We start from the raw sequence: 14,855 nt of genomic DNA, 5'->3' as shown, positions 1-14,855 counted from the left end.
CACCCCTCCTGAAAGCAATGGCGGAAACTGCCAACACATTTCTAGATCGGGGCAACGTGCATCCAATTTGGAAGGCAATTTTTTCAGCATTAGACTATACCTTCACGTGGAAAAGCTTTGACTTTGGAAGGAAAAAGGGCCGTTCTGGCAGTCATAACTTTGAAACTGTCATGGAGAAACTTGAGGATGGAATTAAAGAAGAAAAGAAAGTGAAATAGTTAAGGCTGGGTGGACGCTTGCCTGGTTTTCCAGCCCCTTTAAAGTGAATGAAATCAAAAAGCTGCCAGGACGCTGAAGCGGTCCTGACTGCCGCTGAGGCTTGAAGAACAGTAATGATCGCCCACAGTGTAATTGCCAACATGTTTTAGCTTTGGGCAATAACTACATAATATGCCAGAAAAAGTATATATACATATATATGTATATGTACATGTATGTTGGGCATAATAGGACATTTACATGATGTCTTCATCAAAGACTACACTTCAGTGGGTTTATTGTTGAAGTGTAAATGAAGCCTGTTTAGTGTCCCGGAACATGCAGGTGGTGAAAAGTTGACCGTACCGCTAAGGCGGACACAAAGGGCACATTGCTGAACGGTTTTTACCGATGTTTTTCCCGTCGGAGGGAACTGTGGAACGAACAAATGGGACAAATAATGTGAGACGAGTTATAAAGATGGGCAGCCAAGCATAGTGTTTGTGCAAGCTGGTGTTTGTGAAAGCATCGGTTTTACATGAGTGGCTCAGGACTCATCTAGACAGTTGATTGGATTGGATAGCGAGGGGAACAAAACACATCAGTGAGGGGACATAAATGAGTCCCCTCATGCTGAAGTGAAAGAACCGCATTGTATTTAATATTGTTCAATCACTCACTCTATTATGTTCAAGGTTTCACCCAGAGCGCTCAGTGATGCTGAAGCCGTTGGACCTCAGCTGCTTCCACATCCCCTCTGCAACTGAGATGTGGCAGTGCCCTCCAGTGTTTAATGTGGAAAGTACTGTGCTGCTGCAATACAGAGGTGAATGGCAAAGGGAAAGGACATGAATAACTTGCTGCTTGTTTTTTTTTGTCCATTTCAAACTTGAAAATATACACTCACCGAGCTCTTTATTAGGAACACCTGTACACCTGCTTACTCATGCAATTATCCAGTCAGCCAATCATGTGGCAGCAGTGCAATGCATAAGATCATGCAGATACAGGTCAGCAGCTTCAGTTCATGTTCACATCAAACATCAGAATGGGGGAAAAAATGTGATCTCAGCGGCTTTGACCGCGGCGTGGTTGTTGGTGCCGGACGGGCTGGTTTGAGTATTTCCGAAACTGCTGATCTCCTGGGATTCTCATGCACAACAGTCTCTAGAGTTCACACAGAATGGTGCGAAAAACAAAAAACATCCAGTGAGCGGCGGTTCTGCAGATGGAAACGCCTCGTTGATGAGAGAGGTCAGAGGAGAATGGTCAGACTGGTTGGAGCTGACAGAAAGGGCTTCAGTAACTCAGATAACCTCTTTACAACTGTGGTGAGCAGAAAAGCATCTCAGAGTGCACAACACGTCCAACCTGGAGGCAGATCTCACTTTGCTAGCTGATACCTAACCAGTATTAGTACTGGGCACTTTATGAGGAACACCGTGTTCCTCATAAAGTGCTCGGTGAGTGTATAATCATCTCATAAGATCTGCTTTGGATAAACTGTGATCGTGTGACAATCCTTCAGTTCTGGACTTCCCCAGTTCTTTTCTTATTGAACTCAGATGGTGAATTAGTTTGGATAGAAAACACAGATGAAATGATTCCCTGGTGTTTCTGAATGAAGCTTGGTGGAGGTTTTTGGGGGTTGTTTTTCTCGTTTATTAGTGAGTCACACTGTTCTGTGTCCATGAAATTTTATCAATAGGGGAACCAAAGTAAACAAGTCCAGTGTCCAAAAATGGCCTTCATAGATGGATGTTACATGAAACAGTGGTTTTCAATCTAGATTTAGTGTGTGTGTGTGTGCATGTGTGTGCGTGTGTGTGCGTGTGTGTGCGTGTGTGTGCGTGTGTGTGTGTGCCTGCTTATGCCAAGGCCGTCTACGCAATAGGCAGTGGTTCTCAGTGGTCGCGAGATAATTTTGGCGGGTCACAAGATGATTTACGGGATAGAAAAGAAACATATACTATATGCAGTACTATACAAACTTTGTATCCTGTTTTTGCTTCTTTTCTTTTTTTTTTTTTTTGCAGTTTTCAGCCTCTCTCCCTCTGCCTGATAGTTAATCAAATGAAAAAATCTGAAATAGGAAAATCATTCTTTGATTGAGCTGTTCACAACTGTAGGCGTCCCTTTATTTTCAGGGGTCACAAGCCCTGATTTCATTCTTTTACTGCAGTGCATTTTGCTTGTTCTTTTGTATATTTTTTATTTTGTTTGCTTTCTTCCTGATGTAAATCACTTTGAGTTGAATGTTGTGTATTAAAGGTACAAGGTTATTATTAGCATTCTTCGTCTTCTTCTTCTTCTTATTATTATTATTATTATTATTATTATTATTAAAAGCTTGAGAACCACTGTAATAATGGCATCAGCATTAACATAGCTAATGTTATTATACCACAAGTAGCTAACAAGCTTGCCCTCTGCTTTACCTCTATACAGGAGTTTACTCACATTTCCATCACAGGTAATATATTATTATACACAGTGAGTGTTTCACACTGACAATAAGGACAACGTGAAGCTACAAAAAACTACTTTTTCATTTTCATATCACAACTACTCATCACTTAAGCAACAAACGTGTCAAAAAACGTTTTTAGTTATTATCACACCATTTACTGTCTAACAGAACATGTAATTTGTCTGGACTCTTGGGCCTTTAGTGATTCAATATCATGATTTTCTAAAGATGAGATATCTGTATTCAGCAGCAGTGGTGAGCAAGAAAAGATTTTTATGTCTCTCACAAATAATTTCTGCAAGGTAACAGTGAAGGCCACATTAAGCTGTCAGCTTTCTGGCCAGCCTGTCTGCCTGTAGCTCTCAGCTCAAGGCTATCAAGCTTTTGTTTTCAGTAATAAATACCATTATTTCAAATGCTTTGTCTGTGTTTCTTACTCCGTGGCAGGGCTTTTCATTCAAAGAAAAGCATATCTGGATGTATGCAACAACGCCATGGGTACATAAGGTACAACACCCAGGAAAATCCATCATCTGACTTACTTTTCACACTGTTGACAGTGGAGAGCAAAGGTACATTGAGTCTCCCATTACTTATTGTACTGCTAATTTACAGGTCATGGAGCTAGGTTCACTTGCTGTGTAGCTTTATCACAGTCTTCGTTGAACTTGGTTGGAACACTAGGTCGGAACATGTACTCTAAACATTTCAAACAGGTAAATAACGCTGATATTCACCCAAAAAATTGTCTGACTGAAAATTATGCAGTGAATTTATTGCATTAATACCTGAGAGGACATTCCTTATCATTGAAATAGGCCTACCTACAGTAAATAATTACAGTAAAAAAAATTGTCCTACAGGATTTTTGGGCTTTTACACAATCATTATAATTCCATCTCATGTCTGAAATGGTTTCTTCAAAGCAGTTTACATACGTAACAATAAAAACATGAGAAAACAAAAGAGGTGTGACCAAGTCAACTTTGCTGGAGTCCCAGGTCAGTCTCAAGTCTTGAGGCACAAGTCTCAAGTCAAGTCCCAAGACTAAATGTAGTCAGAACACATCAACAAATCAAAGTCCAGTATCAATTTAATATCTTAAAGATAACTAAACATCTAGGAATTTTCAATGCAATATGTTTGCAACAGATTTGTGACAGGATTTAATAGGATAAAAACTTGGTAAGAGCATCATGAGTTTGATTTCTATAATCAGTTTCAACTTCAATAAATTCAATCATTCCAGACAAATTCAGAAAACACAATTTAAATTCAGTCGTCTGCTGGAACAAATCTCATCACTTTCAATCTAAGTCATTTACACAAACACAAGATCTCAAGTCAAGACTTTAGAAACCTTTTCAAGTCATCAGAGTACAAGTCAAAGTCAAGTCTCAAGTCTTCTCTTCATGCATCAAGTCAAGTCTCACGTGTGATTCGACTCATTTGACTTCAGTCCCCACCTCTGGAAAACAAGAAAGGTTGCTCCCTAGCAGTGTAGCTAGCACAGTTAGCCGTGCAAACTTGTCTTTGACCCGTCAGACTTCTTGGCTGAAACTACCCATTACACTGTATAACAAATAATACAATACAAATAATACACGAAGCAGAGAGGTGATAACAGTATAATATTGTGTTATTAGGATACACAATCAAGAATCAACACAGAGAATTGTATCACGTTCTGGACATGCAAGGTCGCCCCAAAGACAACACTCTGCTTTACAAAGCTTCTTACAGCGTCAGCCATCCAAAAAGTATTTTATTTTCATATTACACAGTGAAACTGAATAAGCACACTGTCGAATAAAACTATTTGCTTTTAATTTTCAAAAGTTTTAGTTTTCAAAATATCATATTTCCTCTAATAGGGGCCGGTAGTCAATTAAAAGCCGGGTCTCCGATAATGGCCGGGGCCGTGGTCGACACGAACAAATAAAAACCGGCCTCAAATACAGGCCGGGGAAAAAAACAAAGAAAACAAGACTAGGTCAAAACCTAGTATATGGCTGGACCTCTCTCCGCCGCTGTCCTCTCCACCGCGCCCACGGCCCGTACCTATCGGGGACACCTGGTGACGCATCGGCGTCAGGACCCCGCCGAAATCTCGGCCAGATCACCGGGAACAAATCGGCGCCCAGCTATCGGCACCGGCCGGAACCGTGTCCCCGGGAAACTCGAAGCATCGGCAGTAAGCCCTCGGCGCACCGAAACCTCCATGCCGCCGACAGAACAGAGGGCTGTCAGGTGGACTGAGCTCGCACATCGAAATAAACAGCGATATGATATAATTGTATAGATTCTACTTTAGCTTCAGTTAGCTTCAGCTTACATGCAAACAACGGTGGATACTGGTAAACTCCTGGCGCCTGTTATACATGTAAGTGTAGTTTGTAGTAACGTACAAGTGCCACAAGATGGCTCGGCCGGCGGAAGTCTCTGGAGCTGTCGTCGATTACCGTAATTATCATAATGCATTGCAGTAACAAAAAAACGGCTACCTAACATACCCCAACAGAAGCAGATCAGAAAATCAAACTTCATACTAAAATATGAGCAAATATACTTATCAAACAGAGGGAATTAGAAATAAAGGCCTGTCTCTAATATAAGCCTGCTTCCAATAAAGGCCTGGTACCCTCTGCAGTTGAGGTAAATAAAGGCCCGGGCCAATATTAGAGGAAATACGGTAATTCCCCTTCATGGTAGAGCAAGATTACAACTGTAGCACAGCTAGCATGCACTAAAAAGAGTAACCTCTACAATGGCTACATCTGCATGAGTGCATTTGATATTAATGATATTCAGCTTTACAGTATTTACTTACAATTGTTACCGAGGTGGGGAGTAATGGATTACATATGGATACTCCAAATATTGTGTAGGCTAATGGACTTAAAATAAAATGTTGACTGTAAATTAAATATTGGTTAAAATGGTTGCACATGATACAGTAACTCAGTTTGTAATGAAGTGGAAATTTACTTCACATTGAAGTTCACATTCTATAGATTTTGGAGGCAAACGAATCCAAAAGTAACCGAAAGTAATCAGATTGAATTACTGAGTTGTAGTCATCCAATGAATATATTACTGATTCCCCAATTTAAAGCGGTAATCTGTGAGATTCACGTTTTTTTGTTTGTTTTATATGACATCTTTGTTGCTCAACCTCATTGCTGTGGTGATTCTGCACTGCACTTCCCAGAGATCACCTGTCAATCAAACAGTATGGGCGGAGCTTGATTTTCTGTTGATGAAGTTTGAGTTTCTGTAGGTGGCGCTCTTTTCTTTGGCTATCGCTGCCCAAGCTAACTACCCAGTTCTTCTTCTATTAATTCTAAAACCGCTGTTGCTGCTGCTGGAAATGTGAAACGCATCACTTCCTGTGCGCCAGAGTATTTTCCTGGGAAAGAGCTACCAGACACCGGCTGTTGAGAACAGCAAATGTAAAAGCTTTCATGAACTGAGTATGGGTTGAATCACTGTTGTGTTACATCAATTGGCACTAGAGTGGCGAAATGTACATTTATTTATATAAAATGTTGCACATTATTACTTCAAGCAAGTCATCAGATTTGTGTACCATAATACATTTTGACAGTAACCTTCCCAACAAGTCCTATGTTGCACTTTTGATTATATAACATCAGAGATACAGTATCTCATATTTCACCTCTGAGCTTGTACTTCTTGGCAATCTTTCTGCATTCCTTCTATATTTGTTTTATTTAAACAAATACGCAATGAACACATCTGTCACATGGATTGCTCCATAGACAAATTTTACTATGATAGCCTTAATACATAAACAAATTATATACAATATTGTCCCGTCCCTACACCCGTACACATGGTCTACATGTCACCGGCGCACACGGGACTCCCTTCTGATGTACGGCGTTTCATGCCAAAGCAAACAATGGGAGTGTATTCAACATACATGAGCTGTATGATCCTAATCCATATACTCTCTCATAATCTACCAATGCTCCTTTTCTTATTTACCCTTACCTCAGCAGGCCTTTGCCATTCTATGTTGTATAAACATGAGACAATATGTCAGGTAGTCACTACACCCCATGGGCTTACAATTCCATATTTACTCCCTGTCAGTTGCGCTCTCCACAAGAAAAGGGCCTCCTCCATGCTGTGTGATACACTTGCGTTTGTCCGGTATCTGTTGTGTAATGCCCTGGCCACTAGAGCATCATTAGGAGCCAGAGAGAAGGTGTTGCAGCTATGAGTGAGCAGGTGAGCTGGGTCTATAAAAGGAGTGAGAGGAGAGTGCCAAGTCACCTCCACCTCTCCAAGACCCATGAGCAGGTAAGTCTCTCAGCTCAGAGTTTTCCTTCTTCGGTGTAAACATTGTTTAGACTTTTTTCTTTTGATTATACAAATGTATTTATTTACGGAAAATATCCGATACCCTATAGGAGCTCGCAGGTATCTGGCTTTTCAAAATAACAGTAAAATCATTTGTTCAGCTGAAATTATTTGTTTTATTTGTTTCTCCATTTTGAGCATTTTTGACTGATATCTGAGTGCAAATTGATAAAAAAACAAAAAAACAATAAATAAATACTATAAATAAATAAATAAATAAATGCAATACTACTAAAAAACACTGGGAACAATCATGTCAAATTTATCACACTCCAAATCTCTGAAACGTACCAAGATTTTTTTTTTTCCCATGGTCTATACAGTAGTCAGACTTAATTTCTATTCTTTTTTAACTTCACAGTACATAGGCATCTTCCTCCCTGTTCAGGAAAATGTTTGCGTTCCTGATCTGCATCTTGACACTGCACGGAGTGTACTCTGCCTGCAACTTGGTAAGTAGAATTAAAAAAAAAAAAAAAAGAAGAAGAAAAAAATTTAATTAAATGTGAACAAGTTCTTGAATATTTTAAGAAGATGTGATGCCAGTAAGTCATCTATCACAACTTTATCCTGCTGTATGGAATGGAGCTAAAGTGAATTACATTATCATTTCAGTATTCCATATTCATGGATAAGAACCTAACTTGAATCTCTTCTCATTTTTAAATGTCCTTTGCTGTGTGGCATGCTGTGACCACAGCCAGGTGAGTACAGTGTATATGCATCAGCCTTGTTGCTCTTTAGGGAGGTATTTTATGTCCCTACAGTATATCAACTCCTAAAGTGTGCTAATGCGTGCTTCACAAAGATTATAGGATTTGGCGCATTGGGCCATGCTTTGTTATTGCAAGCCTTTTCAGAGTAATTAAACCAGGATATATTTGTGAGTCATATCTTGGATATTAAGCCACTAGAGTAAATATCACTCTGTATTATGGGTTTAATCTGGTGTTTGCCCATCAATTTTTCTCATGTGCGTGTGTGTGTGTCTGTGTGTACATGTGCGTGTGTGCATGAATGTGTGTGTGCATACACATATGCTTGCGTGTGTATATGTGTGTGTGCATGTGTGCAGGCGTTTGCACAGAAGACCCAGCAGTTCAGGCTCAGATCGTTGACCAGCACAATGCCTTCAGGAGAGCGGTTGAGCCTACTGCTTCTGACATGTTGATCATGGTAAGTTACGTCTTCTCTGCACATTCCTCACAGACCAAACCTGAGCCAGATAGTATCTGCAAATAATGCTCAGCAATCGTTTTCCCTGGCTTGAAGCACCAGCTGGGTGAGGTTTGCTGTCAGCACTACACAATGTGTGCCTGAAGATCTAAACAATCTATGTAGGAATTTAGTCAAGTCAGTTTTGTATACTTCTGTGATTTAAATCTTACCTGGCACTACCTGAATTGTCCTGATACAGTGAACCATCTGGTACGCCAAGCAAGTTAAAACACAATGTTACAAATTATTTGCAAATACTATTTGACCAAAATTCTGTCCTAGATAAATACCTTCACTTTCAGAAGAGAATAATCTAAAATGTAATTTTAATGCTGATTACAGTGGGAAAAAATGCCACTTCTTCACTGTACTCAATAGCTTGCAATCTATTCCATATGTAGAAAATGTTTGAGGCCCCCGGGACCAAGCCCAACCACTGGAAATGCATTGTTAAATGTTGAAAATATGTGGGAGTCAATGGAAGAATCAAGTAGTTTTTCATCAGTTTCTAAACAGTTGACATTTTGGTGATGCAAGGTTTCTGCAGAAAAACTACCATTATATTGCAACTCAGTTTTAGATTTGGGCTACACTGCAACCCACCAGTCTCAAAGGGCAAGACCAGTTGAATGACAACCATTCATCAAGCATATTTTAAGGGCTAAACTACAGTATATATTGATTTTGAAAATTCATCAGTCTTTCAAAACACAGATGATCCAGTCCTCAAAAACAATATCTTGGCCTCAAAATAAACCCATAATGTGATTTACTGTCAAGCCAGCAATCATTTTGAAGGAGCAGGCATCTTTCGTCTCAGTTTGGAATGACACTCTTGATTTCCTGTGGCTATTTTAGGTGTGTTATCTTTCTTTTACAGAATTGGAGTGACGAGGTAGCAGCCACTGCTCAGGCCTGGGTTGACAAATGCATTTTGGCTCATGGACCAACCAGCTCCCGCATGCTCGAAGGTACATTTCTCTTTCCATTCTTCCTCCTCCCTCCATCTTCCCCATCTTGCTCCATATGGGCCAGAGCTTTCAAAGAAATTGATTCCTCAGAGACGCATTCAATACAAAAGTTGAAATCTGGAACTATTTTGAGTGTCCCTACACTGATGTCATGCCTGGGGTATATAAGCTCCTCGGTAGGTCCTTGTGAGCTTAATGACCTTGTGCTTGATGGCCACAGTGAATGTTATCTTATCTCCAATCTTAATGCCTTCTTTTAATAAATTACACAGGCTAGGATGTGTTATCGTCAAGGAGATTATCATCAGCAGGCCTTTCAATGAACCCTACAATGTTTTTTCTATCTTAATCTGTTATATCTGATATAAAAACAAAATTCTGCATTTGCAGACCCCCATTGATCAATGTTCCTGTTTGTTTCTCATCAACGAACAGGCTATGCGTTAGGAGAGAATCTGTTCTATGCGTCTGCACTTCACTCATGGGAGGCCGTCGTCAACGCCTGGCACAGTGAGGTGGCCAATTACCAGTATCCCAATGGATCCGCCAACGGCCGAGCTATCGGTCACTACACACAGGTAACAGTTATCTGTTACTGTGGTAACAGTAATCTGTTGAAACACATTATTGTGAGTACTTCTTTTAAAAACACAGGAAAAAAATGCTGCTTCACTGCTTACAGTATGTTAATGGACAATTACCTTTGTTGTTTTAAAGCCTACATATAGAACATAAAGCCTCAAGCAAAATAAAAAAAAATCTAGATTGAAACCCATCCTTAATTTCCCACAATATTCCAACGGCTTTGAACAATTTAGTCTAGATTTATGTACACAATTGAGTCTCTCTCAAACAAAGGACCAATGGGAATGCTATGGGGTATGGCAGGGCGTGACACCATACCTTAGCCTAAGTGAGTCAAAATTTGAGCTCATAGTGTTATTATAATGGAGAGGAAAGGTCAAGCAAAACTTGCCATAAATCAATTTGGAAGTTAATGTATATCCAAAAATTTCACATCTGGTGAAGATTCAGGACCAATATTCCCTCTGAGCTGTGTGCATCTGTACAAAATATTTTGGTGACCTGCATCTAATAATTTATCACATTGACCAAATAATATCTTGTCAGTCATCAGTCATTGTTCCACTTATCCTTACTAAAAGCACAACTAAAAGTAGAGGCCATTGTTTTATAAAAGCTTATTGCAGCTCTCTGCAGCTGCTGAATGTCTCTTGTTTGTCTGGACTCTAGCTTTGCAAGAGACTTGTTTGTGTTGCCAGATATTGATTTAAAACTTTATTATACGGTGGATTGTCCCTACAAGTAATGCAGGGGCATGACCAATCCCGCTTTAACGGCAGTAAAGCATTCATATCCTTTAAAAAAAATACAGGGACTCCAATTTTCAGAGAGCATTCCCAGTCTACCACCAGACAGGCAAATCAAAGTACTTCTCAAGGAGAAAAAATGTTGCCCTGTGACAATAAAAAAAATAGTTTTTATCAGTGTTCACACTCCAAATACACCCAGAAAACACAACACATTTAGCAGAAAAGCTGAAAAATCGAACATTTCTGTCACTGAAAGAGTCAGGACAATGGTTCAGCAATTGACAAATGCATAATTAATGTAGAAGTTTCCAAATCAATGTGGTACTGAAAACAATGACTTGTTTTTGTTTTCAGGTGGTGTGGTACAGCTCCTACAAAGTGGGCTGCGGAGCGAAATTGTGCCCCAACAACATCTATTTCTATGGCTGCCATTATTACCGAGCGTATGTCAAACCAGTCTCTGACCCTCATTTACTCTCCACACCAACAAAACCGACAGGTCACATGTGACTTTTAGAGAGCAAAATGTCAAAGGTGGTGGTCTCTCTAGACGGGACAAAAACTTAATTATGAAACTGTCTAAACATTTCAAGCACTTAGGTCCACTGAGAGAGAATGAAGTGGGGTCAAAGGACTCACAACTTTCTGTCTAATTCATTTAACAGGGGGAACTTCAGGACAGTGGCACCATATAAAGCGGGGCCCCCATGCGCCTCCTGTCCCAATGCCTGCGAAAATAAACTTTGCAGTAAGTATCCGATATTGTGAAAAAGGCATACTGTGTATTCTCTGCATAGTTAATGAGATTTGATCGGAGTTAGCAGAAGTGGTGAAACTCATAAAGCAGTCTACTTAGATAAACAAATGTCCATCAATCTTTCAATTGCCTGAAAAAAAAAGATGATGAATTGACCTCTACATTATTTTGTCTTTTTTTTCGTTTCAGCCAATCCCTGTCCTTACATAAACAGGTTCCTCAACTGTCCAGCCTTGAAAAAACAGGCCGGGTGTAGCAATAAACTGGTGTATGCCTGGTGTCCTGCTGCATGCAAATGCACCGATGAAATCATCCCGATTGGCTAAAGATAAACCCTCCCTCTTCCATTTGCTCAGCCTGTAAACCATACTGACTGTATTGTAAGCTAAGGCTGTTCTGAATATGTTTTACTGCGTTGGTTCCCTGGCTGTGAAGCAAGCTGACTATTTACTGTAAGCTAAAAACGAGATGCCTGTGTTATTGTTAAAGGCCTTAAAGGGAAGGTTTGACATTTTTAAAAGCATACCCTATTGATCTCCAATCAAGCCAGTTTTGAGGAATAGACCTTATGTCGTGTTCACATCATATGGGATTTATCATAAATACGACCTGCCGACTAGGAAAAGCCACTCACGTCAGCCTCCTAGCGGTAATTACAAGCAGGATTTGTGCGATTTGCTTTTTTTTTTTTTGGACTTTGATCCTATTTGGTGTCATGAATTGTGGAAGTGTGTCAACACAAGCAGCAAACATTGCAGTGAATCCATTGATGTCAGCAGTCCAAGATAATACAAATACAAATCATCAGTTACATTCACAGTAGGCTAATACAAAAATCAACAATCAATAATCAAGTCTACTTACAAAAAGCGAGTAATGTCTGCTGCAGTTCATTTGTGGTTGATTTTAAATTATTTTGAATGTGGGCGTTCCAACAAGTTAAACACGTGAATGCTTCCAAGTTGTAGCAATGAGATCCCACTCTTTCGCTTCCTTCAACATAACGTGATTGTTATGTATGACACACATGCACACGGACGCACACAGGATGTGCGACAGTTTTATGGATGCTGGTTTTACGTGAGGGGACTGTTTTACGGCATGAATGGGTTGTTAGTGTGAATGGCACAGGAAGTAAAGTTGTCTGGGTGAAGCATGGTGCAGTGTGGACCTCGTTCATTCACATTCTGTTAAGAACATAATAGTGTTGCGGCATTATTCCCACGGTGGCCATTTTGAACTTTCAACACACTCAGGATGGGGAACTACCCAGAAGATTGGCATAAGTGTGAAACTAGCGTTACCTCAATACATAAGTGCAGACTTTAGATGGTAATGGTAACTAATAGTTATCAAATTAGCAATCTTGGAACAACAACCATGACTGCTTTAATTTAGCAGGGAAAGTAGCTTGCTTACTAGCTAGTTAGCTACAGGCTTGCTACCTAGCTACTTAGGCTAGATTCTGGTAGCCAGCTAATATCAGCTAATCTTCTGGTTGGAGTCCTCCTGAGTGTGATGTAAGTTCAAAACGGTTGTCATGCGAACAAGGTCTTATTAGGCACCAACCTCATATTAACCGCACCAACTTCATATTAGCATCTGCTAGCAATAGTGCAGGTCAATGAATGAGGTATGAAGCCATTACTACCAAAGTCACAGCAGAGGCCATTCTTACATAGTAAAAATAAGAAATAGAACTGATTGAAACTACTTGTATGATATTTTGTGAGTAGCCTATAGTTTTACAGCCCATTTGAAATTGTGTAGGCTACAGTTGCTAACAGGAAATGGGTGCCAATTCCTCAGAGATAATAATACTAGTATATATTGTTGTTTTTTTTTCAATTATTTCCTAAAAAGGGACTTGGCTAGTGACATACTTCTAAAACTGCTGGGCCTTCCCTTTAATGTCACCTTACACTCTGGACCACTTATTCTTCATGCTGGGATAAAGTAAGACTCTTGATTGATGTAAGAGCTGGAAGCTGGTGACTGACTTCACAAAATGTCAACTAGAAGTAATTTGATATTACATATATATGTATATATATATAAGCATAAAATACAACTTACAGCTACCTTTGGACATACTGATATGAACAAGCACAACCGTGTAGGCTACAACAAAAAAATATATCTTTACTGACTGACACAAAACTACAATACCTCATAATCTACTGTTCAACCTCATTTCAAGGCTATTATTTTTATAATAACACCATAAACTATGATATAATGAATGGCACCAGAGTTGTTTTGTTTCTTTTTTCTAATGCAAGCAGGGTAATTATCACCACAGCATTGATATATTCATTAGTTTGAACATTAATTAGCACTTTCTTCCCCCTCAATCAAGACTGGAATGTAACTTGCATTTGTAAAATTATCACATTGCAATAAATGAGCAAATGTTCCTTGTGATTTTGTTATTTAACGAGCTAATCCTGGATATTAAAATGTAATTGAAAAAATAAACTATGACCTGTATACTGTGGTGATGACATATGAAGCATAAATACAAATCTACACTGATACAGTGAACCAAACACCAGTAACCCATGCACACCAGCAGATGACTCTGTTGTACAACAGTGAGATGATGTTTTATTGAAGAGGCAGGAGAACATTTTGGTGTTCCACAAATCACAATTCCCTACTTCTGAATCTCATAGTATCTAGTTTATTTGGCTTTATCTGTAGCCCATGATTTTAATGTCTGAAATCAGGTAGGGTAATCTTAGGCATCATCACTCACACACACACACACACACACACACACACACACACACACACACACACGCACACACACACGCACACACACGCACACACACACACACACACACACACACAGAGTATTACAGTTGAGTCTATGAATTACATTTCTATGTTGCTGGTCATCTCAAATCTCCAAGAACAAGACTTATCAATTATTTGTGTAATGTTCTGTTTGATCACATGCAACTTTCTGTTTCGACAAGAAACTTGATGTAATAGCCTCACTATAGAAACCACCATAACAGGATATTATGTAGTATAAAGTGTCATCTCAGCATTAAGGCTGGCCCATCTTTTCCATGCAATCTAGACATAGGGGCGTACAAAAAGAGTAAGGCCAGACAAACATTGTGAGATTAATAGAAAACAAAAATATCCTGTGAGAGACTTATTTCTTGGAGATTATGACTGTCATTTAAGATAGAGATTTCATATTGAGCTTGTCAGGAAACTTTCCACCCATAAAAAAGACATTACACATTCACTTTGAATATGTTTAGAGATATGTTTTAAAATTGAAAAACAATAATGCTTTAAAATAATACAAAAAAAATGGCCAAAAATGTATTCATAGTTGTAGATGACATTCATTTATTGAGTGGGCAAAATATAACTTTGATTGAACTATCTCTAAATGAAAAATGCATTTGCAGGGTCCAAATAGCTTGAATTAATTTCATGTGCAGATACATGTTATGCCTAAGATATGTCTAAACATTTTCCTAAGTACATATGAAATG

General features: G+C 39.2%; 1 protein-coding gene across 1 annotated transcript; it reads left to right on the top strand.

Moving 5' to 3' along the window:
• Window positions 1-7,402: 7,402 nt before the first annotated feature.
• On the top strand, window positions 7,403-11,873 carry LOC139922054 (cysteine-rich venom protein). Its single transcript, XM_071912498.2, has 7 exons — window positions 7,403-7,513; window positions 8,133-8,233; window positions 9,156-9,246; window positions 9,682-9,824; window positions 10,935-11,023; window positions 11,246-11,328; window positions 11,527-11,873. The coding sequence occupies exons 1-7, from the start codon at window positions 7,450-7,452 to the stop codon at window positions 11,661-11,663; spliced, it is 708 nt and encodes a 235-aa protein (XP_071768599.1). The 5' UTR covers window positions 7,403-7,449; the 3' UTR covers window positions 11,664-11,873.
• Window positions 11,874-14,855: the final 2,982 nt, after the last annotated feature.

The sequence above is a fragment of the Centroberyx gerrardi genome, chromosome 12 (genome assembly GCF_048128805.1).
Source record: "Centroberyx gerrardi isolate f3 chromosome 12, fCenGer3.hap1.cur.20231027, whole genome shotgun sequence".
NCBI classification, from domain to species: Eukaryota; Metazoa; Chordata; class Actinopteri; order Beryciformes; family Berycidae; genus Centroberyx; species Centroberyx gerrardi.
This window is presented reverse-complemented; position numbering and strand designations above follow the sequence as displayed.

Bases quoted from the DNA above. Each gene is read 5' to 3' on its own strand.
- LOC139922054 (XM_071912498.2), top strand. From the start codon at position 7,450: ATGTTTGCGTTCCTGATCTGCATCTTGACACTGCACGGAGTGTACTCT. The intron at 7,514-8,132 runs GTAGAATTAAAA...GCATGTGTGCAG, and splicing joins CTCTGCCTGCAACTTGGTAA to GCGTTTGCACAGAAGACCCA. The intron at 9,825-10,934 runs GTAACAGTTATC...TTTTGTTTTCAG, and splicing joins CTATCGGTCACTACACACAG to GTGGTGTGGTACAGCTCCTA.